General features: G+C 36.8%; 1 protein-coding gene across 6 annotated transcripts in view; it reads right to left on the bottom strand.

Annotated features, from left to right (window-relative positions):
• Positions 1-24,237, bottom strand: part of ZNF148 (zinc finger protein 148) — a 35,623-nt gene extending 11,386 nt beyond the window's left edge. Inside the window, exons 1-3 of one of the 6 annotated variants that reach the window (XM_026087410.1) lie at positions 24,167-24,227; positions 3,229-3,574; positions 1,881-2,006 (exon numbers count right to left, since the gene is read on the bottom strand). In XM_026087410.1, coding sequence (XP_025943195.1) covers positions 1,881-2,006; positions 3,229-3,574; positions 24,167-24,168 — 474 coding nt within the window. In that variant the 5' untranslated portion in view covers positions 24,169-24,227. Of the gene's footprint in view, positions 1-1,880; positions 2,007-3,228; positions 3,575-4,348; positions 5,195-6,001; positions 6,616-24,166 lie in introns of those variants that run through there. The other 5 variants (XM_026087407.1, XM_026087409.1, XM_026087408.1 and 2 more) reach the window with 5 other exon arrangements.
• Positions 24,238-24,297: the final 60 nt, after the last annotated feature.

Here is a 24,297-nt window from a genome sequence, read left to right on the forward strand (position 1 = left end):
CATTCATACGTTTATCAGATTGGTACGTTATAGCTCCAGTAAGTCACAGATACAGACAATTATAAAAATTCTGTKCTGTAACAATATAGTACTAATGAAACACTGACTGGTTATTTAAAATGAATTTAAATACATGTTATGAAATGTTTTTCATATATTATATTGAAATTTTTAAATAACCGTGCAGAAAATGTACTTAATTTCATAGTTAGCSTAAATCTGGGTTCTTCTACTGCATCTATTCATTGCACCGCCTCTTAAGTCAAGAAAATTAGTTTTGTCAGTGCAGTTTTCCTATTAAAAGCAACAAAAAGTGTACGCGTGTTTGTGTATGTATGTGCGCATGTGTGTGTGCACGTGGGGGGAAGTAGACAGGATTCATAAAAGCTACTGCCTTTTTATGTGTATGATGAGCAAGTTAAAATAAAACAAAATTTAAAGTGTGTTTCAGTATATTAATTGACTTCCATAGGTAAAAGCCACAGGGGCTGTTTGGATGGAAAAATCAACCCGAGTACTCTGGGAACACTAACTCAAACCGGAGTAGGCTCTCACCTATATTAGTCCTTTAGCTTCTTTCTGCCATTGTATTCTTACAAACCTTTAAAAAAGTGGGGGAAAAGACTGAAGAAGAACCTGTTTAATGATTCTCCTGATCATTTTTCAACCTTTTGTTATCTCAGAAGAATGGCACTGACAGATCGGGAGATATAAAGGAAGCATGCAAGTACACGTCTGTTGAAAGAGGGGCACATGCCTCTCCTACCTTGCAATGTTTCCATGGAAGTGATCTGTGGAGGGTATTCAAACTAGAGCTCCTTATTTTAATCAAAGGGAGAAGTATCTCAATGCAAAGGTTTTGGAACTTGCTTCCACRCCCAATCTGAAACAATGTGTCAACTTTCCAAGAACACTACAAATGCCACCTAATTTGACAGTGGTTCGGGGAGGACTGAAAGGTAGCTAACGTTGGGAAAACAGCAATTAGGCTTTGGATTTTTTGCTGATGTTGGAGTGGGTTTTCCTTCAATGCATATGCAATCTGGGTTGATTTCAGAGCAGGCTTATTTTAATGCTGCTGTGTGACCATATGTATATATATAAAACTGATTTTTGCCTATCAGAGCATCCTGCGTACATTCTACTTTAAACCTGAAGATTAATATTGATTTGGGGAATTACTAGAAGATAGAACACTGCCGCAGCACTTGGCCCTCACCTCATTTGGTGAAATGATGCTGTTTTTATCTGAAGTAGGTCTCAACAGAAGAAAATCTAAGCTTTTCAGACATACAGGGATACATACTCTTCATGAATGGATCTTCAAAACAATTTTTGAAGTAACAAACCAGCAGCTATCGTAAGGTTCTTTTGATATAAATAAATACATATATGAAGATGATTATGACCACAGGAATATTCCCTACCAGTAGATTATTTTATATACATTAGTAAACTTTTTAAAATTTTCAAAACTACCATTTTAGATTTCTTTTTAAGAACTTTTCACTATGCATAAAGCATATAAAATTATCAGGCTCACATGAAAGCACAACTATTATTAGATAGATACAGAGTAATGATTTATAAGTTGTCTACAAAACTACTGACTCATAATTAAAAAAAATATTTGGAGAGAGAACTGCCTGGAGAGACAGATGTTAAAATGTGTCAAGGGTTCATGTTGCTAAAAAGAGTTCAAAGAAAAACAGTGTTATAATCAGGTTTTGTTTTGGGTCTCTGGTAAACTTCCAAACTGCATCTTTACTGAGCAAACAAACAATTTCCAGCCTAACTACTTCAAGTGCTAATGAAATTAGTCATAGTCAACCAAATCTTCAGGTTCTTTTAATCTTGGTTTTGCCAAATCAATGTCTTACTTTTGCTGGTGAACGCTGTTTTCTTTTCTTCTTTTTCTGCAAATCTACTGGCTCTCGTATTTGTTTTTTGTCTCGTTTCTGTTGTTCAGATGCATCAGTAAAGGTAATTTCTTGCTTTACACTGATCTGTTAAGATACCAAGTGCCAGTTTCAGGTAAGGTTCTCACTACAGAAAAGCAATTTTTCAATTTTAGAAGATGACAAACTGCTGAAACAGAAAACCTTTTTCTAAGGGAATTATCTTGTGGTTTCATTCTTTCAGAAATTTAAGTGAAAGGAATAATAAGTATCTTAAATAGAAAGGGCATAGTTAATTTCTACAGTGACATTTTGATGTATCCTTTCATTCATCTCCGAAAGTCTTTTTTCCTTCTGACCTGTGGTGATTTTGAGATCAGTTGTTATATTAAAATCACTTCCATTTGTGCAACCATTCAGTTTTTCATACCTATTTTACTTTAGTCCGTGTATTGTCAAGGCAAGATTTAACGGAATAGTTTATTAGGTATTTAAAACAAAAAGTATTTTTTAAGAAAACAAGAATAGTGCTAATGAAGGTTTTTTTCCAAAAAAAAAAAAATTTCTTGATCTAATGTAAACTTTAATAAAGAGCAAGATAGTCTTACATTTTTCTAACACCTGAACCATCTGATCTACAGCTAACAGCCTAATGTTTTAACAATGCTACCTTTATAAAGATTATTCTTCATATATAAGGCTATCTACTTTTTAAGTCCTTGTAATTATCCTTTATGTTTGAAGGGTAACAGTGATGATGTGCTGTATTACAGATAGACGCTCTGTTTTCAAAAGGAAGTCATCTCTATTCGCTCTGGGATAGATGAGGTACACCTTCTACTGGGCATCAAGGAGGGGCATATTTATGGTCATGTATGAAGTGTCACAGTCCAACCTGCAGTGTGAATGCAATTGCTAAGCGTCCACATACTTGGAAAACATGTAAGAAAATGTTTCCTATAGCAAGAGAATTAAATAGTACTACGAACAGCATAAATGGTATGCACCTCTTAATAATGCTATTTATTCTGGTTTGTAGTTACCCTTGAACATTAAACGTATTTAAAAGAGCACATTTTAACTCATCAATTCATATGGTAACAGCCTGATTATAAAATATTTATAAAACAGATACTGAAAGATTATATTTAATTGGCAAATTTTATCCACAGCCAGAGGCAAATGACATTTTCATAAATAGCATCTATTCATAAATATTTTGATAATCAAAATCCAAACAAGCAATTAATAAATTCTTGCCAGAGTAGGATAAGACTACTAAATCATGCTTCCTAGTAATTTCTCCATATTTCACAAAGAAAGTGCTTACAGGGACATTAACAGCATACTGCAGCCCTTGAGGAAGTCTATCTTGGGTATCCAYGTCATCATCATTTTTTACCGTCTCCTCATGGACCATGAGTTCATCATGTGAAATCATCTCTTGCTGTCGAAGTTCACTTTCCTGTAACACTTCATCTGTTGCAAGAATTTCTTGGTGCGCCATAGTCCGATCTTGAAGCACTGCCTCTTGCCGTTCTCCCGACACTCCAGACTGGTCAGATACTGCACCCATCCCTACCATAGCCCTGGATGACTGCATTTGGTCTATGCCACCACATTTAAGAAATAATCCTCCCAGCTTGTCTTCAATGTTCATTCTTAAGTGCAATAACCTACAAAGAAAGTTTTGATAGTAAACATCTAAAATTGGTGCTCTTACTTAAAATTTTTACTTAAAAACATTTTACAAGAACTCAGTCAGTACTCAGCATACAGGCACACACTCCTAAAATTGATACCAAATAAAAGTGAAATGCTGGGTATCTTGATTCAGCATAAGAGTCTCTCACACTCAGGCATATATACACAGACATACACTTTCAAATGAAAAGTTTATAACTAGGTGCCTTTTGATTACTGGAAAAGTTTTAATTAAATGACAGCTAGAAAGAATTTAAGTCTCCTCCTAACGCCTTAGAAAACAGCTTTTTTTCATGTCTCTTTTACTCCATTTTCTTCTCCTGTTTTGATTTATCTTCTAGAGATGCCTCTCATTTTTGTCCTGCTCTCCCTGCTTTCTTAGGGCTTTCTTTAAGGGCTCTTTTACCCCCAACTGCCCTGGGCATACTCTAGCTGCTGGAACACCTCAATATCCACAAGTAAGAAAAAGGGCAACTTTTTGCCAGAGGTCTATATTAAGATGGACTAGAGAGAAGTCAAATTTGTTTATAAAAAGCCTATTCATTTCCATACCCACTAAACCACTGGAGAATTAGTCAGAAAACATGAATTCCAGCAGTGAACAGCAATACCATTACATTGATTGATGATCCACACATAGATAAAAAAACTTAATACTCCAAACAGCGTCATGGCATTATTAAACCATTTTAAGAAGAGGCAGTAGGGTTCGGTGAAGCTGAAAGTGGCAGCCTCTACTTATTCACCTTGCTTTTTCCCARTTGACCTGATCTTGCCAGAAGGCCGGGACACAGCCCTCTAGGCTTCACTGCAAGGTAGTCCTAAGACGACTCTTCTCCTTGGCATACTGGATGTCCAGTCACGGCAGCACCAGCCTTCGCACTCCTCCCCAGGCCCCCAGATTCCTACCCATTCCACACCCGCCGGCTCTGCTCGCTCCTTCAGACACGCTCCCTTCCTCCAGCCCTCCGGCTTCCCAGCACTGGAGCGGAGAGGCTGCACAAACCCCTCTGCTTCAATCGTAGCGACAGGGCAGAGGCACAGCAGGGTCGGACACTACAGGACAGGCCTAGCCRAAACACACGACAGATATTGCGGAAGCGTTGTTGCAGCATCGACACCTTTGATTTTGATGCATTCAGAACTACGATACAAACATGTGTTGGTATATTAGCAATCACCAGCTTCAAATTCTGYCTCCCTAACAGTGCAGCGTGGGGACGGGAAACAAATCAGCAGCTCCATCTCAACTCAAGCCTCACTCCGATGCTACTTTTCTCTCCCTACAGCTCCAGATGACAACTAGTAACCAAAGAAGTTAAGTCTCTCTGCCTAGAATCCAGCAGGGCCATCACCTTGCAGAAATTCATCACGATAACTCACTCCCAATTTAACACCCTGCCAACTAGCAAAATGATTGGATCAAACAAATATAGATGTAATGTTTAAATTCCAATTTTTAGTTTGATCACAGAAACCACCTACCAAAGCATTCCAGAAGATTTTTCAGATGAAGAAAAATTCTAAATGTATCTTAATCCATTGTGAAGATTAGTCTATACTAAACTATGACAAGTTTACAAAATAAATAGCAGCCCTTCCTCAGGGGAGATTCTGGAGTATTTGATAGGAATGCAACCCACTAGCAGAACTTGCTGATAAAGGTCTCACAGTTCTTCTACATCAGTTTCAAATACTACTATTAGTTCTTATCTTCTGAAAGTAAAATCCAATTTCTTCAAAAAAAAACCAACATAAAAAGAAAAAAAGCCAGCTTTAACATCTTCTGGTAGTAATTCATGCAGTGCAAGTCGAAAGTGAAAGCATGTTTGTCTCTGTTCTCTATCATGAGTTTCTAAATTTCTGTATATATCACAGAAAGCCTGACTGACAGGATGTTCTGATAAATACATTTCTGGGTTTCAAATAAATAAAAAGCATGCCAAAGAAAGAAGCTTTTCAGTCAATTACAGATTTTCTTTTAGTAAGCCTTCCTCTGATGGAAGTCTGAACGATGCAGTCACCAAGCAAGATCTGTTTGTTTATACATGACAACGTCATCAAAAATTGTACTAATCTTCATTCCTGTGTAACTGTAGCCCAAGTTCTGGAGTGTAAGACAGCAAAGAAAAAAATCTAAATTATTAATAGGAAAAGCCAACTAGTTTTGGAAAATGGGAAATACAAAACTGAAATATTTGAGACAAGAGTGCTGGCCGATATTCTCTAGATCAATAATCTAACCTTTTAGYAAACTAGAGATGAAGAGTTCAAACACATTTTCACTGAATTAATAGCCTAGGATATCATACAAACAGCACCTTCAGAATAGCTATCCTCCAAGATTTTATTAACTAACAAAACTACAACTATTAACTAACAAAATTACAAGGTCTTACAGGATAAAACTCCACAAAAGTGAGTTGCAGTGGTTCAGACTGCCAGAGGCAAGGTCCCACAGCCTGGAAGGCCAGCAGAAATGACAGCAGCCAACAAACTTTGCGTTCTGGACGAGAGTCCTGCAGGCTAGTTGGTGAAACAGGCAGCAGTTTTCCAGTTTTGCTGTTGTCAATGTTTAGAAGCTCAGAACTTTGCCTGAAGTTTTGGAGGGAAAAGAGAGTTGTGGAAGCAAACACTGCTGATTCTAGTAAACTAAGTTTTCAACCCTCAGAGGACAGCTTCTTCCAACTCCCCTACCTGTTGTCTCGTTCAGGCTCTGCAGATACTGTACGCTGACATGAAATAGGATTCTAAGAGCTTTCATACCAGTCAGTAATGCAGGGGCTGATCTCATTCTGTGTAGTAGACTGGGAAGAAAGAGAGACCTTGGGAAGAACTGACCAGCAAGCACAAAGGTCAAAACAGCTGTTGCCCCAAACTGTTTTTTCTAAATCATATCTGAACAAACTTTTTTTTTTTTTTTAAAGAGTATCCTCTAACAAAGGTACCACCTCAGAAAGTTTGGGRGAAGCTTTTCCAATGCAGCTGGAGCCAAAAGCAGGTATTTACATCAGATTGTTGTTATAGGGGCAAAACCACATTTTAGGGACCAAAAAAAAGCCTGTGACAGAAGAACAGGAAGGGAAAATACTGCTCAGAACATTTGCACTTGCAATCTTGTTCACTACTTTTCCTGCAATTCTGATATGAGAAAGTTTGAAATCCCACTCTTCATTTTCACAGAAACCATCTTCAGATAAGGACAACAATTCTTTAATGTCTTAAATGAGGTCAGGTAGTGCTGGGCGGCAAACTTGCTTCCAGTTAATCCAGGCTATAAAAAGAGAATGAAATTTTACACACCTTAAGGAAAGGTGTGTTTCTGGTATGCCACACAGCCACCTACAGGCCTTCCATAATCCATGAAGTATTTTTTGGAGGTAACTGGGAAACCCTATCGATGGTTTCTTAGCAAAAACACAAATGAAAAAAACCCTTGGTATAKCATTAAGGTTGTTTCTTTCACCAATGCAGGTCTCCCAGAGAGATCTTGCAACAACAGATCTTAGCCATCCTAACAGGAGAAAATGAGGATGAAGTTATAATCTTTACTATGTAGAGAATCTTGTGTCAATTAAGAAACGTGAGAAGGAACTGAAGTTCTTAAGAATCTCTCTCCCGTAGAGTCATTATATGATAAAGGACAGCGCAAAGGAGCGCAGGTAGAGGCTGGTTTATGATGCCAGTCCTTTTAAAAACRTGACATGAAAGATACAGACTCCATGGAAATGAACAAGCAGATTCCTCCTATTTATTTATTTCAGCCTTTATCCCAAATTTATCCATATTCAGGGTATATCTTCTATTGATCATCATTCACTGTGACTTTGTTCCATGCTACAGAAGTGCAACAGCATAAGCTCCCTGCAGATTCTTTACAGGAATGACATGGACAGGTACTAAAATACAGGAGCTCAAGAGGTTCAAACACATTCCAGGAAAAACARCATCAAGTGTGAGAATGTGGTGGCCCTAATCTGTCTGCTCAAGCCACTGAAAAACAGCACAGGAGGTTGTTCCAAATGCAGGATACTGCCATATCACTCTGAAATTAGGCATAAATTGAGGRAACTGTGGATTTAAAGCTATAACCTGACAGGAAGGTAAGCAGACAAATAAAAATAGGAAGACTGAGTGTTGAATAACTCAAAAGAGCAAGCTACCCTCACCAGTAGAGGCAGACAGACTTGTAGCGCGCAGAAACTTAAGACAGCTGGCAAGATACAGCTGCCCAGAAGGCAAAATAGCTGYATATAGTATTTATTGGTACTATTAGTTCTCTGAATTGTCAAGGATATGGAAAAAAATTTTTCACCCACCCTGACTAGTAGGCTTAGTAGAGTCATGCAACTGAAAGCATTTAGTTGTTTTCCAACCATGAGCTTGAGTCATATCAGATGCTGGTACAGGGAATGTACTGGTTATTAAAATCAGGCTTTCGAACATCTGGCTTTTCATACAAAAATAATGACAACTCACAAGGTTAGGCTGCATAGTCTAGCTGATGAAACACAATGCAAATTACATCAAGTCCAGGTACTATATGAAGAACCACAAAATGAAAATAAGCTATTAATCCAAATAAGAAGTATCCCAAATGCAATCATCTCAGTAAAATAAGTGTCATTTGTCAACTGACACCTTTTGGCTCACAAAAGAGGAATCCTATCATTTCAATTGAAAATGAGGAGGAAAAAAAAGTGCTCTTGGAGGAACGAAAGTTTGATAAAGAAACTGTAAGTTAAAAGCATTCAAACAAATTCACTTTACCAAGCCTGCAAGAGAGCATATATTTTAAGCACAAGATGCATCTGTGAAATAAAGATCAACTTAATTTGAGATTATCTTGAGTGAAGCTACAATAATATAAACCATATACTAACATATGCCAAGAAATGTACTTGTGTAAAAGACTTATTCTTATTGCAGAGGTATTTTCCACGGAGTTTCAGAACTTTTATTAAGCTTTAGCAAACAATCATAAGATTTTGGCATTTTCTTTGAAAATACAGTTTCTCAATACACAGAGAAAAAGAAAGCCAATTAAAAGAGCTGTATTCAAGTATCTGTTTTGCTTGGTAGAGGTTCTCTAAACCTTTGCTGTAGGCAAAGCATTTCACAAGAGACTTCTTCAGGCTGAACTTCATGGACATGCACACGTTTTGGGGGAGGAGAGAGGGGAAGGGGAGGGACTGCACAGCAATAGTCTCAGAGCATCCCAGCACCATCTCTTTTGAYACAGTGCTCAACAGCTGCTTGCAGAACATCTACAGCCAGTGAACCATGTTGCTTCGCTTCAAAAACTGCTACTACRGCAAACCCTACAGCAATACTTAGAACTATTCATTTCAGTAACCCTGACATCAGTTTTTCCAAAGAYTACTGGTGCGGTAAACTGGAGAGCTAAATGGTAAAGACAATATTTCTAATTAAAGTAACAGCAATTTAAGCAAAAACATACTAAATGAAAAGTGCAACCACCCTTCCAAATCAGAACAAAAAATTAAAATACAATTAAAAGAAAACAGCACTGGATAAAAAAAACCCTGCCAGGATGATGCCTGTTATGCAGTGAGGCTGACACACTAAAGGAAAGAATCCAAATTTGTTTGCCACCAGACACAATGTAGGATCCAGCTCTTTTTCTCCATGCTGACTGATGGCAGGTAGGAGTTATTGTCTTCTTCCTTCTTGTCTTGAACAAGTAGTAAAACATTATTTAATAACAAGCAAGCACCCAGAGGTACTAAGTGGGTTTACTTAAAAAATAAATTAATATGTGCAGTACTGGGTTGAGTCTCTGGATTAGATTTAAAAGATTATTTATGAAAGATGAAGAAAGAAAATACTTTGAAGGATTAATAACCATTAGAGAAAATATAAAGACCATCTGCATTTTAGTATCTTTGCAGAATAGAACTCTTTTAATACTATTTTACTATTTTGCTTTGGTTTTTAAAGATGAACATCATCTAATCATAAACAATTTCCTGCAAAAGGTTTTGGTGTTCTAAGTCTTCTGTTTTCTTTCAAGTATTAAAAAGCAGAATTTGCTACTTTCTATATCCATATCACACTCCATTTCTTTCCCATATTAACTTTTCCCTGGTTTTCAAAGGCAAAATAGAATGAAAGAAGGTTGAGGGAGACAAAGTTTGTTGAAATTTAATTCTTTTTMTTGGGAAAACCTAAGCTTCTTCTGAAGAGCTCTAACAAAGACTTGGGATAGAAATATTACTACCACAAAGACACAAACTTCCTTTGACTGTATTTTCTAAGAGTCAAATCCCAAACACAAAACCAGGAAGCAAAATGGAAATTCTAAGATGCCTTTAGCAACTAGATACCACTCTGACAAAAACATCTATCTCCAGGATTCCCTTAACAAAAATTGAGAGAGAGTTCAGTTCAAGGTTTTAGATGTCTTCAAGGTAATCTCACATTGGAAGTCACCCAATGACATTTTTTAATTTAGCTCCACATTTGGGAAGTATGTTTTAGTTTAAGATCAAACAAGGCAGACTTCCTAATAAGTAAATACCTGAAGCTACACGATACATATCTGGGTACTTTCCTACCATGTCCTTTCTTCCACAACAGCCTTTAGAARAATGGGTGCATGCTGGTCCCAAACAACAAACTATATAAAGGCTACTAGTGTAAAATGTACATAAAGCAAGCTTAAAAAAAGGCAATATATGGAAACTCCTAAGCATATTATCATCTCTTAGGGCCCATCTCTATGGTAACACTACAATGATTTGGGGTAAACTGTAAACATAAATGAATATAACATACATAAATCTACAGAGTTCTGTAAGTGAACACTCTTATTCCAATATTGATTTTTTCCCCTTCCCTATTTAGAATAACTCACTTTGGAAAGGTTTAAGCTAAATAAAAGAAGCAAATCATTATATAATCAGAGTGGTTTTACTGGCACTGCTAGTAAAACCTTTCTAAGTAGACGAACTTCTATAAAAAGCAGCTACAACAGAGACCTACTAGAGAGCTACTGTGCCAAGAGAAGTTCACTTTCTTCTCTCAAAAGGGGAAGATTAAACCAAATAGACTGTGAAATTCAGATAGGGACACAAACAACCAAAAGCCCGTTCCAACRAGACATTTGGCACATTTTCTTATTTAGAAGAAGTCAACCCAATTCTTAATGGCGCAGCTGCAAGAAACAATGTGATATATGGGCTATCAGCCCAAAGSGGTAGCTCCTTGCATATCTCCCCCAGTTCAGCCCTCTTGCCGCCTTCATCGTGTTGGCCATAGCAATTGTGCAACTGTGAAGGGAGCTGGACAAAAACACACCCACCAGAAAAGCGATCAGCTTACATTTTGATCAGTAGGACTATGCAGGCAGAGGGTACAGGCGACAGGCAGGGAAGAAGCAGGGAAGAGAGAGAAGGACTGCTTCTTTCAGCAGCAGCCAGTGGTTAGATTAGATTAAAGCATATTGGGAAACTGCTCCACAAGTGCAACGTACACACACAAGTGGAAGAGTTACAGCTCCCACACAGACATACCTAAAAGCCATGCCAAATTTAAAWCAAGAGAAAAATGCATATCTACATTCTCAAAGCTTTCTTCATAAAAGGAACTATAAATTCTGCAACTCCTAAAACTAATGAACAAAGAGAGAGCAACATGGCCTGATACCATATTAAAARCTACAAGTACCTAATTCATGTTTTAAATTTAGCATCACCGTAAATAAATCTGCYGTCAACACAATCCTCTCCAAAAGAAAGAAAAAATTCAAACTTGACGGCTTCCTAATGTCCATTAAAAAACCCTATCAGATCCCTAAACATGTTCATGTATTTTCACATCAGGAAAGATATTTAGTTTTACTATTAAAAATATGGATATATTCCAACATAAAAGGAAAACCAGCTAGCTTTCACGATATCAAAAGCTCAATTTTAAAGATTCTGCAGAAGCTTGCAAAGTAAAAAATACCCTAGTTAACGCTTCTAAATAAAGAATAAAGATATTTATTAGCTGTTCTCCCTACTTGGAAAATAAGATRCAAGTAAAAGATCTTGAAATTAACATGCAAGTGTAAAGTATCATTTGTGAGAATGAATTCAAAGTGTGTTGACTTGCAAAATAGAAATTAATCAAACATAAATCATTGTGAAAAGGTTCTCAGATCAAAACACATCCCAAAATGCAACCTACGATACAAGCACTCTTAAGACTTGTTGCACAGTTATTTCTAAATGCCCCATGTTGCTGAACACGTGCCAGTATGAGAACTGATCCTGCAAAGATTTACACTCATACTGAGCTGTGAATAGTCCTATTACAATCAACAGGATTACTCACAGAAAATCTACTTATTCTGCATAAAATTATCCATGCGCGAAAATCTTTGCCACCTTGCTTATTCTAAATTCAGTATTAGATCATCACCAGCATAACCACAGTGTAACATCTAAAACATGCATCTCAGAAAGGTTTCAATATTACATCAACAAAGCCACAGTTACTTGTTAAAACCTAAAAGGATGTTACCAGTGTGGCAAACATACTTTAACTACTAGAAAAATCATAGGCAATATTAATTTTTATCTTGAAAAAGTTTACCGATTTTGTGGTACTACATGATCAACTACATGATCAACTACCATAAAACAATTAATTTTGAGAATTTCTATTAGAATTTTTACCACTGTACAGTTAATGCAAAAAGAACACAGCAGGATCTCTGTCCTTACACTATGAAACACAGACACTCATAAGTGCTCGGTCTGGACATTTCAGCTCATTTTTATATGCAGGGAAGACAGCACTACACATAACTACGGTTACCCACCATTTTCTAAATGCTTTTAATAGTTTTAAAACTTCAATCCAACTAGTTAATATTTGATGAAATTTCATATATCATGGGCATGCCTCAAGATGAATTTTTGGAAAAAATATTTCAGATAAAATATATCCTTTTTTTTTTTTTTTAACAGCATAGTTATTTGTCATAGCTAAGCCAATCCAACAACTAATTGTCATTGAAAGAGGCAGTCCTGGTCCCTTCTCTTATCTATGAGATTCCACCCTACCTTCTGTGCCTACTCTGATGGTCATACAATTGTATAGTGGTTTACATAGTTCACCAGCCTGGCAAAAAATATATATATATTTTTTAGTTATTAAGTTAAATTTTCTGCCAGGTTAACTCACTGAGTTGATCTACCATAAAGACAGTGTGTCAGAAGCAGTTCAAAAGAGGGTCTGGGCCCTTTCCCATTCAGCAATCACAGGGTAACTGGCTCAGCCCATCTCATGCAATTGCACCTTGAAAATAAACGGAAAAGAAAAATATGTTGCTTTAAAAACACTGTGATAATTTTTTTTGACAAGCCCTCAAATTTCTTGGATAAATTCCTGAGTCTCACCACTCTACTATCAGCAAATCTGTGAAGCAGCTCTTCTCATCACTAGCACCATGCGGTGCTGTTTTAGAGGTGACAACCTACTGTTGCTATCAGTTACCCTACTGGCTCAAATGGCAAAGGTCTGTCTATATGTATAGACAACAGAACTTCTGGTGCCTTTTCCAGATTGCTTTTTAAAAAAATCCCTAAAACACTACACTCACAAACCCTAGAAGAATACAAGAAATTGCATGCACGCATAAAAATGTCAGGGACTGCTAGCATTAAGGTACCTTAGTTTACCATAATTTGCCTCTCTAGCCTATTGGCACTGTAATAACACTTTTTTATTAAAATATTGTATATATTTTTTCTATAAAACATTGTTTCCTTCAGCACACTGCATAGATCTGCTCCATAGAAATAGGTGAGAACAGTGAGACTAGGTAGTTAAGGAGATTGTTTGTAACATCCTTGTTCTGTTTGTTGGGAAGGCGGAAATGTAAATGAAGGAGGGACAGCAGGAAAAGAAAGGACAGTCCTGACTATTTAAGCAGTTGAATGCTATCTTGCAAAATAGGCCTCTATCCTTGATCTTATCAGAGATATTATGTAATTTTACTTTTTTTTTTTTTTTTTTTAAACAGGTGATCAATAATCACACTTCCCTCATATTCTGGGTGCCTAACCTGACACCTTCAGGTCAGATTTACAGTAAATGCTGAGTACTCAAGGCTGCAATTATATCAATGACAGCAATACTTTAAAATACAAAGAGGGATGCAATGCTGCATATCTTAAAAAGAAAAAAAGAAAACAGATCTTAAAGATCTCTGTGAGCATCCAGACCAAAACTGTATTCTGATCTTACCCCTTGGCATCGATTCCCTAACCATAAATACGAATAAAAGCATCCATTCCATTTCCCTGAGGCATAGTGAAATACTTGTAAGAATAAGCAATGTTCAAAACAGGTCACAAGGGTGAACTAATCAGTTTATAGTACTCTTGTTCCTGCAGCAAACACAGTTCATGAGGGGAGAAGGTGGCATATATAAGACAGCAAGGTAAGCCTGCATCAGTCACTCAGGCAAACACCGCAAGCAGCCAGACAAGCAGGGTCTAGCCTCTCTCGGGATCTAACCACTGATCGGAAAGCATACCAGTGTGTTTTCAGGCAATGCAGAGTAGCCAGCTCAGTGGAGAATCACTAGAGGAATTTGGGATCACAGACATAAGACTGTCAACAGGAAAAAATAAGCAGGACAGTATGACTGAAGAGAAAACACTGGTTACACCATGATGATGTAATAAGACAGTAAGAGATTTGGCTTCTTTTCTCAGCTCTGCCACTGCTGTTGAGYAAATCTGTTATCTTGGCAAGTCATTTCCCCTCCCTGTATTTCCATTTCCTCATCTCTAAAATGGGGGCAATTACCCACCTAGTATTTAGGTCTGAAAAGAGCAGTAGGAACTATTTATGAGGACCTCACAAACCTAGTGACAACCATTACAGGAAGTCCACAAAAGAATATAGTCACGCTGTCTTCACAGCAGGATTAAACAGAGCACAGTAGAAGAACCCATATTATGCAATGAGAAAAAAGCAAAATACTGAGCAGCTGCTGATTCAATGAGCACCAGGTATCCTGTACATTCAATAACGTAGGGGATTCTATGGGGAGAAGAATTGTGGTCAGGTATCATTAAAGTCTACGATATAATATTCATGTGCAATATATTAGTAACATAATAATGTACATACATATAATATGTTAAAATTAAGGTGGCATAGGTAAGCTCAATGCTGCAATTTTAATGTTTGAGTGCCTGACTTGCACCTAAAAATGTTCTTTTAAGACATGCTTTTTTTTGACTGTAATATCTTTATTTCAGCTTAATTGTTTTTCTAAAAGGCCACCTACAGGCATTAAGGTAGTAAAATAGTAATTAAAGAAAAATTCAAGCCAATTACTTCATCAGTCCCTGTAAACTAAATAACATTGGGCAATACGCTAAAAAAAGTATAATAGAGAAGATTTTGATCCCAAAAACTTGACGTTATCAGCAGAAGCTGTTTCAGAGATTCTGGAAGACATCCCTCATTTATATACAGGACACCATAAGGAAAACTTTTAGGAAAATACCAGCAGTAATCTGATTCACAGGTAAGAAAGACATGAATAACAGACAAAACAAATCTTAAAGAGCACAGACAATATTTCTAAAACTTATTTAAGTATCTGAAAGTATTATCTCAACATGGTCTCTCAGGCTGTGAGGGCAATGCAAACATCTTAGAATTTAGGAATCATTCTCACGAGCAGCAATTTCAACTCTAGGACACAGGTGTGCTCTAACTACTCATTTTTTTCTAACTTCATTATRGTAACCTTATTCAGGATAAGGTTACATTCTGTGTAACATCTAGAAAAAGTTCTGAGGGAGATCGTTGGCTCTCCGTAGTCTAACTTTTCACATGGTGGTACCGGCAAGAAATGTGTTCTCATTTAAACCTGCCAAGGAAGGCTGTGTCATAGCCTAATGCAACTTTATTTTTATGTATATTTACTGCATTTCAGCTGTGTTTCAACCTTATCCTTCACCTACACATGAAACTGTAACCTCAGAAAATCCAATTAGTTCAAAACACAGTAGAAGACCTCTTTAGTAAAAGATTCACTGCAGGCAGATCAAACAAGTTCTCCGCTTCCTACCTTGTTTTTCAGACACCATAGTGCTACCTTCAGTGGCCACCTTTCAAAGCCCTCAGTGGTCTGGGCCAGAATACCTGAAAGAGTCCCTCTACAGCTCAAAGATGCAGATCACAGCTGGCTGCTCCACTCCTCAAACTTCATAGTACTACTCTTATCTACAATAAAAATAAAGCCCTTCCAGGGACCTCTTACATAAGACTAATTCACTTAGCAACAAAAAATGTTAAACTAAACATAAAACTGAAGAAAAAATACTATTTTGAAGACTGAAATAAGTTTATCTACCTCACTTTTGCTAATGTTAGTACATGGCAACAGACATACATAATGCAGTCAGTGGAAAAAATATGCCCATTTAACAATCCCCTGAGAAAAGGAAGAGAAAAACACAAGTGACAGTTACTAATCATAACACACAAGACACTTCTGCAAGGCTTTTGGATGCTTCAGTGATGACAGCTGTGTAAGAATATGAAAACAGTAAAACAGCAAAGTGACAATGATTTAAGTATCAGTACAAGCAGTGCCTCAGACAGTATATACTCATAGCCCTCTCTGCCTTTTTATGCATGAAGAAAAACAGGGAGCAAAGGATCTTGCGACACTCCATTAGGGACACCACAGACCAACAGTGAACAACCACCTACCGCTGTTCTTCAAAGTATTCAACCAGTTATGAACTGGGCACTACGGAGCAATTTCCTTCACAAGAATCAGGGATTGCAGCCTAATCAGCTACACCAGCATTAGGAAGGTATCAAACGTCTTCATCAAGAACAAGTAGAAGAGTCAGCACATAAATGGACATGTGTTAGTATTAAAAGACAGTGTGAAATCAAGCCAGAGGGAGAAGGAGTAGAAATAAACTCTGAATTTGCAAAACTGAGCAACTAGGTCACTTTTTCAAAACACACTGTTAGAACATAAGCATATTATAGATCAGGTGAATTTGCCAAGACAACACAGGCATTTTAAACAGTACACTTCTGTACAGCTAGTTTTTTTCTTCATGTTGTAGCAACAAGTCCATCACCACCCTCCTGACAATCAACATTTGTGGTCATACTAAATCAACTAAGAACTATTCCTGTCCTACTTGCATAAAATACCAGAATTGTAAGTCAACCTTTTTTTAATTTGGTTAATCCTCACTCCAAAGGAAAAAAAATGTCAAATCAAGTAACTACGAAATCCATTGAGCTTCTACAGTGTATCGTCTTCACAAGATTATTAACAACCCCAACTAGATTACTCCTCATCAGTATCTTATGTATCTCAAATAATTTTAAAACACAAGCCCATTTTAGATCAAGGCAAGCCAAAACTTGAAATATCCAGAAGCCATTAAATAACAACACAGATATCCTAGCCCATTAACCAATATTGAAAATGATCCAAATATGAAACTCAGATTTCTCAGGACTGTGCCCTCTTGTAGGAAAAAAACTGTGGAAATTGGATACCACCTCAATGACATTGGTACCCTGAAGCTAATTCTCACTAATTAAGTACTAGAATACACTAAAACAGGAATTCAGATTGATCAAAAGATATGATTCATCTTTATAATAACTCCTATAACTATTAGGAACAAAAATCTTGAAATTTCTTGATGCCATTAACTCACAAGCCAATGATTAAGAGCTATCATCCCAAACAGGTCTGAAATATCTTAGAATCCATAGTCAAATAACTTCATGATGAAGCCAAGTCTTAATAAAATACATTTAATACAATCAATACTACTAGGCAAGCAAAAAAACGAACCTGTAGAGTAGGCAAATGTAACTTACAGGATTTTGGATAAGGAAAAATCCACCATGTCCTGTGTTTACAAACTATTTTCCAGACACCATTTTATCATCCGACCCCGTGAAGAGTCTCAAGTCCATTTAATACGTGTACAATTACAACAGATCCCATCCTTTTTGCATATGCAGCCTTACTACTCATACCACTGCAACGGCGGAAAGCTCCATGCCTGTCCTGTGACCTATAAGGAAGGTAAGCAGGGGACAGCACAAAGACTCACTGGATAGTAAAATGCAGGTCCAGCAAGAGATTGAGAGATTAATTTTTCATATGAATTTGTTCTTTTATATTGTTGTTCCTTGAAAAGCGACAGTGACCTCACACTTAAAGCTGCCTTGTATTTGGTCCAATAGACTACAGGTTCCTAAGAGGCACCAGAAAAGCCTGAACAAACCTGGTTTGCATGACCCACTTTTAAATGTCAGACAACAAGCACACTGGTTTTATCTACAAATTGCCAGCTATTCTACATATTCAACCAATATATGATGAGACTGGACAAACATCCTCTGCGTGCTCCTTTCATATAACCACTATTTTATTCCCAACCAAAACTTCCTTTAAGTTCACAAAAAAGTTCATTAAGATCATAAATATATATATTTTAGTAGATAAAAATTATTTTCTATGAGTTATTTAAAAAGATGTTACAGGCAAACTTTGTAATCTCTAAAAGGAAAAAGCAACTTCAAAGCCAAACAACTTCCCCTTACTTCTTCATACCCCCTAACAATATAAGCTTTCCAGAGCCCTAGAAGACAATCACAAAACTCTCACATCTTTTTTCTCACCCAAGCAAAAATTCATCATGGAGTACAACTGACAGGTTCACCAGGGACACAGGAAGCTCCTGAGAACAGCTGCCTAATAAAGCTTTCTTCCTTGAGGGATGAAAGCAGTCTTCCTCCCCTATAAAAGATTCTTTTTTTTTTTATACTGTTAAAAGCAATATTCACACAGACACCTTCACACTAAATTTTACCAAAAAAGTGTCTATAAGGTCAAAACATAAGTTGAAAATCAATATTCCACAGACACATCCAGAAAATACGCAAGTGATTGTGGCCTAAAATAATTATATCACATCTTGGTACTCTGAGGATTGACCAACTTCCTCTAAAGTTGATCTGCTATGGTCAGTACAAAAATTTTCTTCACGGTAAGAAAAGTAGGATTACTTTAGCAAAAGAAGTAACTTGAGTTTACCAATCTTTCATGAAGAACTCCTCTGTTAAAAGAAACTTTAAAGACACAAAATGAGAATATCATTTTTATTTATGTAGTTACTGTTGTGTCTAGAAATACTCAGTGCTATAAATGATCAAATTAAAAGCTTGACAGTTGTCATCCATCTCATATATGTGAGTGTCTGACAGACAAAATATAACAGTGACCTATGTCAGGAACCACTCTATAAGTGGTTAAAACCAGGGGAGAATTATATTTCAGGAGGTCAGCAATAGAGAAGATAACTTGCTTTAGAGTACTCTTCTTTGAAAAACTCTGAAATCATTAACTGCATCTGGAAATATTGACTGTTACAATGCTTACAGACTAAAACTTCATCCTCCAGGAACATCAGATCCCGTGAAATGTACTCATTTCTTGGCTTTAACATTAATTTTGCTCCCTGCCCCCACCTTTACAAAAATGAAAAATGCTTCCARTGTAATATTGCGGATTCATCTGTTGAAGGCAAGACTAAATATTTTTCATTACCAAATGGAACTTGCAGAAAGCTGCAGAATGTAGAAGTTACTTACTCGCTTTGCCCCTTCCCAGCAAACTAAAGATCACAGCTACTTCCCAGGCAGCTACCCCATACAACATGCTGCTTATGGTTTGGTAAAACAAATCTCAGTTTATGCTAAACATTTGTCCTACTCAAAGCTTTAGGCCAGAGATCATCACAAAGACAGGCTAAAAGCATTTTATACATACAAACATATGCACACACAGTTTTTAGAAGTCTACTACCCTGTTATTTTTTTCAGACCTAATCTCAGCAAAAGCACAAACACATTTGAGAAATCTTCAGGGCAATGGTGTAGAGGTTAAAATTCAGACAGTGTAAAAACACATTTGTCTCCCATTTCTTAAACACTGCTAGTGAACATAGAACTATGTCAAAGCTGCCAGCATCAATCTTTCTCATTCCACCTCTTGAACTAAGGTAGCATGACCTGATCATGACATTACTGGCATTGTAAACTCTTCTAATGATGTCTTTTATATCCTATTTTGGGGTACATAAGTAGTAAAAGTTAATAGAGACATAATAGAATATTATTACAAAAACACTTATATACTTGTCGAAGTTTTTACAAATGGGCATCTTTTTACTTTATTGATAAAGCCTCCATTTGAAGCCTTCTGCTCTAAAACTGTTTTTCAGCCTCCTGAGTTTATTTACACAGATATCACAACAGCTTTATGCATTATTAATATCATGTGTTACATAAAGAAATTATTTTGTTTTACAGACATTTTACAGGCCCCCCCCCTTTTTTTTCAGTGCTAGATATCTAGACAGTTTATATTTGATAGGCTGTTCACAAATTATACCCCACTGCTGTTTGCAGGTTGGAACTTCTTCCCACACAGATTTCATTTTATCATCAGACTGTTTAATTCTGCACTTATAAAAATGTCATCCTAGTCATAAAGGAAGAATTAGACAGTACTGTCTTAAAGTTTTCTGCACAAACTGTGATGAGACTCAGATACTGTAATAGTAATATGTCAGTAGAGTATAACAGTTTCAGGATCAGGCCAACATATCTACCATGCACTGTTAAAAAGCAATTTCTCTCAGTTTTCCAAAGTGCAATGAAATTGTGAAGTAATATAAATTAGTAATACATTAACTTTATTACATTATCATTACAACCTGTTACTTCTTGATATTGTCTTGAATACATTAACAAACTGATAATCTCGTAAGCATACACTACAAAGTTATTTCCGAGCAACAGTAATGTCAGTTTCTGCATTATTTCCCCAATACAAAATTCTGATTGTATGGATGAGGTTATCAGGAGACTCTAACCCTTCCGCATGTTGTACTTTACACGGTGTTTCCAAAGACGCTCCATTTCCCCTTAGGACACACTTAATATCAAGACATGCACTAAATTCTATGAGAACATATTTTGGATTTTTCAGATGCATTATCTAAAATGCTGACTATCTGAATGATATATAAGAAAAATCTCTATATATAATCAGTGGCAGACACTATAACCACAAATAAAATTGAAATACTCATGTATGTTATTGTATTTTAATTTGTATGATAATCTGTAAATTAAATAGGTTCAACCTATGTCATTTGCATAGTTTATGGCTTTATTGYTGATGTATAAAATATTCTGTTCTACGTAAGATGATGAAAAAACAAAATAATGATATATTTAGAATGTATATAGAGTACTAATGAGCTAAACAGATGGAGTTGTGTTTTTAACTTCACTGAAAAGTACTGAAATAAAGTAACTAACAGCATCTGTGTAACTGAAAATAAATTCCGTGAAAATCTGAATGGGTTTTCTTTTGTTAGAAGTTTGGCAAATAACTATATATTATAGGCAATGTCTGTGTTTTTGCTGATATGCCATGTCCTGTCAATAGTCRTGTCTCAGCTCTTAAAAGACAGTAAATTAATTTGAACGTATAAACTCAATACTAATTCAAGGGTTTCTGCATACGTTCCAATATACAGAAGTGGAAAAAAAATTATCATCAATCTCGTGAATCTCAGTACTCCAGGAAATACTATTTTTCAGCAAAAAGTACTTCTGTCAAAAACAAACAAATTAAAATGCAACTCAGTCACAGCATCGATCCTTTACATAAGCCCCGCAACCTGAAAAAAGCAGGCAGACGCTCATGTCCACCTACACCCACAGAGACTTTGTAGAACTTTGTTTTTGTCCTTAAGCATTCAGTTACGCAGCTCAGACTGCAAGCTAAGGGCTTGAACCTATTTCATCATAAGCGATGGTGGTTTGAAAGGCAGCCATCATTAAAATGCCAGCTAAATGCAGGAAAAATACTGATCTTTAAATGAAATATTTCTATTCTCTGTTATAACCACTTAAGAATCTTTAAAATAAAAATATTTCCAATGACACTTACTTTTCATTCTTTGTCCAATTCATTTAATATAAAAAGTACTGTTCAGTTCAGACAACAAAATTCAACACCTCAGTTTCGCATTTAGGGTCCCCAAAACAATACCAATGTGTTTACACATCAAAGATGTTATACCAACATTACTATTTATTACTTAGCTTTTGTTACTTCACACAAAAATTTTTCTTTTACACTAGAACCAAAATTAAATAAAACTTAATTGCTAGTTAGTTTAAAAAAATTACAGGTTTTTAGATAGACTAAGGCCCCATTCCAAGCTGCTCCCTACAGACAGGCCTTCATTTGTAGTATTTACAATGGGACAACACAAGACTTCACAAACATCCTAATAACCAAAGACATCACTAATTTCCAGCAGTAGATACAAAAGGCAATCTCACTCTGCTTTTCCCAAAATACTAGAATACAACAATCCTTTCCTTCTCATTTGTAACTTTTGAAATGTTTTACCTAAACCAATAATTTAACAATCAACACCCTGAACTTCACTATTTCCAAATTTACATTATCAAACCTGTGGCGCAAAGAACCCATCCAGAAGTGAGCTAAGCTCTTTTAGATGCAGTGTTACCATACTTCACCAGAGTAATATATTCTTAAAATTCTCTTAATTCARCTCTAACATTCCTGGTATATAGAGGTTCTCAACTGGAAGTAAGAATTTCCAACCTCAGTGGTTTTACAATGCCAACTCCTTCTCCAGAATATATGCATGCTCTGCAGAGCTTTAAATACTAATACCAATAGACTTATATACACTGAAATGAGAGTGAAAATCATCTTTTGAGAAGCTACACAATAATATTACAGAAGTGAGTGTTCATTCAGTGAACAGTTTAGCCTGCAATATAACTTTTTGTGTTCTGAGTAATTTTTTCTTCCAGCCAATGGAATTTTTTTTAACCACTGTGCTCTTCAAGTAGCTACTTACCTACTTATGATTTGATTTCCTAATCCATTATGTTAGGGATTTTCCATAAATAGAATATGTTTGTAATACAGTAGAAATTAAACACATATGAACAAGAAGAACAACTACGGAAATATAGCTCACATATACATCTGTTATCTCAGGCCTCAGCCTGAGGAGCGAACACAGGAAAAGTACACGTACACGTAAGAGTTAAATAGAGGTCAGCCTCTTCTTTTTTAGCTTTATTCGGTTAAATGAGCTAACTGACTAACTGCATGTATATTTGAGGGAGAGTGGTGTGCAGATATCCAGAAACAACTACGAAGAAAACACTTTTGGAAACTGAATACATGCACACACATTAAGCTGAAGAATATTCATCAAGAAAGGCCATGAGAACGGTTTTCAAGGAAACAACACAACTGAAACGTTAATTTTGCAGAGTTTTCCTTAATCACTGCAGCAAGATCAGTGCTTGCCTCCCCTATGAAATCGACTGTACCCTGCACCAAGAGCCTGCAGATCCCATTAGATCCACAGGAAACCRGGCCTCAGAGCTCTGGAGCTTCCAGCATAGCCAAGGTTTCAGCAGATGACAGCTGTCACTGGAAGCATGCATGAATCCCAAACAGTGCAAGTGGAACACAGAAAAACTAACACTGCCTGAAGGTATGTAAACTTTCTACACAGCAGGATAGATTTTAAGTCTAGATTGGACCATCAGTTTATCCAGTCTGATTTTGCATACAGCATAACAATACCTGCAAAAACTGATACAGGTTAGCACTAYTTTTCCACCTCTGTTCTTCACAAGGCATGCATCACAAAACTCATGGAGCACTACTGCAAAAATCATACCACTTACATGCAAGAAACCCGATATGGGCATTCCAAAATGTTTAAGCATAACAGGCCCAGGTACATATTCCTAGCAAGCTTGAAAAGTATTACTGAAGTCTGTGAGTACACACGGGTAATAAGCAAAGCAACCGTGACCCTGTTTAAGAGAAAACTAAAGTCTTCTGGAATTTGTCCTTTTAGTATCAAAGATGAACAGTCTGCTGAACAGAAATAAAACATCTCTCCCATCTAAAACTTCTTTTATCAGGATGTAGTCTATACAAATGCAGGGAGATGGGTTGTGCTCCAGGTAGGCTTGCAAAGCAAAACTAAAACCGCGATCACTGGATTCCACATATTTACTTTTTTATCATTGTGCAAAATCCCCCACAGCTGCTCTGAACGGTTTATGGAAATGAAGTGATCAGAGAGATGATTTATGTTTGCAACATAAATGTCTTCCCTTTTTATGTGCCAGCTTAACAGAGACTTTTGCTGCACTCATCCCAACTGAGGTCTGGCAGGAATTGGGGGAGCAAGGGTGAAGCAGAGGGAAAGCGTTTAAAGCCCAACTAATTTCTCCTCAACTCCTGCTGTCCCCCCCTTGCCCTCCCAGGCTGGCACTTGTTAGCAGCTCCCGACACGGGGGAAAGGCCGCTTGCAACAGCTTCCTCCAAGCAGTTGCGAGGAGACTCGGAGAAGGTTATTGACAGAATAAAAAGATACATATATATGTACATATATAAAATCTTCGGAAGTCCGCGCACTTCACCGATCTCACGCCAAGAACAATAGCGGCGCGGGCGGGGGACACCGCGGCCCGTCCGCCCGCCGGCCGGTCGCTCCGCAGCTCTTTGTCTCCCCGCCTG

This window comes from Apteryx rowi, unplaced genomic scaffold (genome assembly GCF_003343035.1).
Source record: "Apteryx rowi isolate R43461 unplaced genomic scaffold, aptRow1 scaffold_715, whole genome shotgun sequence".
Lineage (NCBI taxonomy): Eukaryota > Metazoa > Chordata > Aves > Apterygiformes > Apterygidae > Apteryx > Apteryx rowi.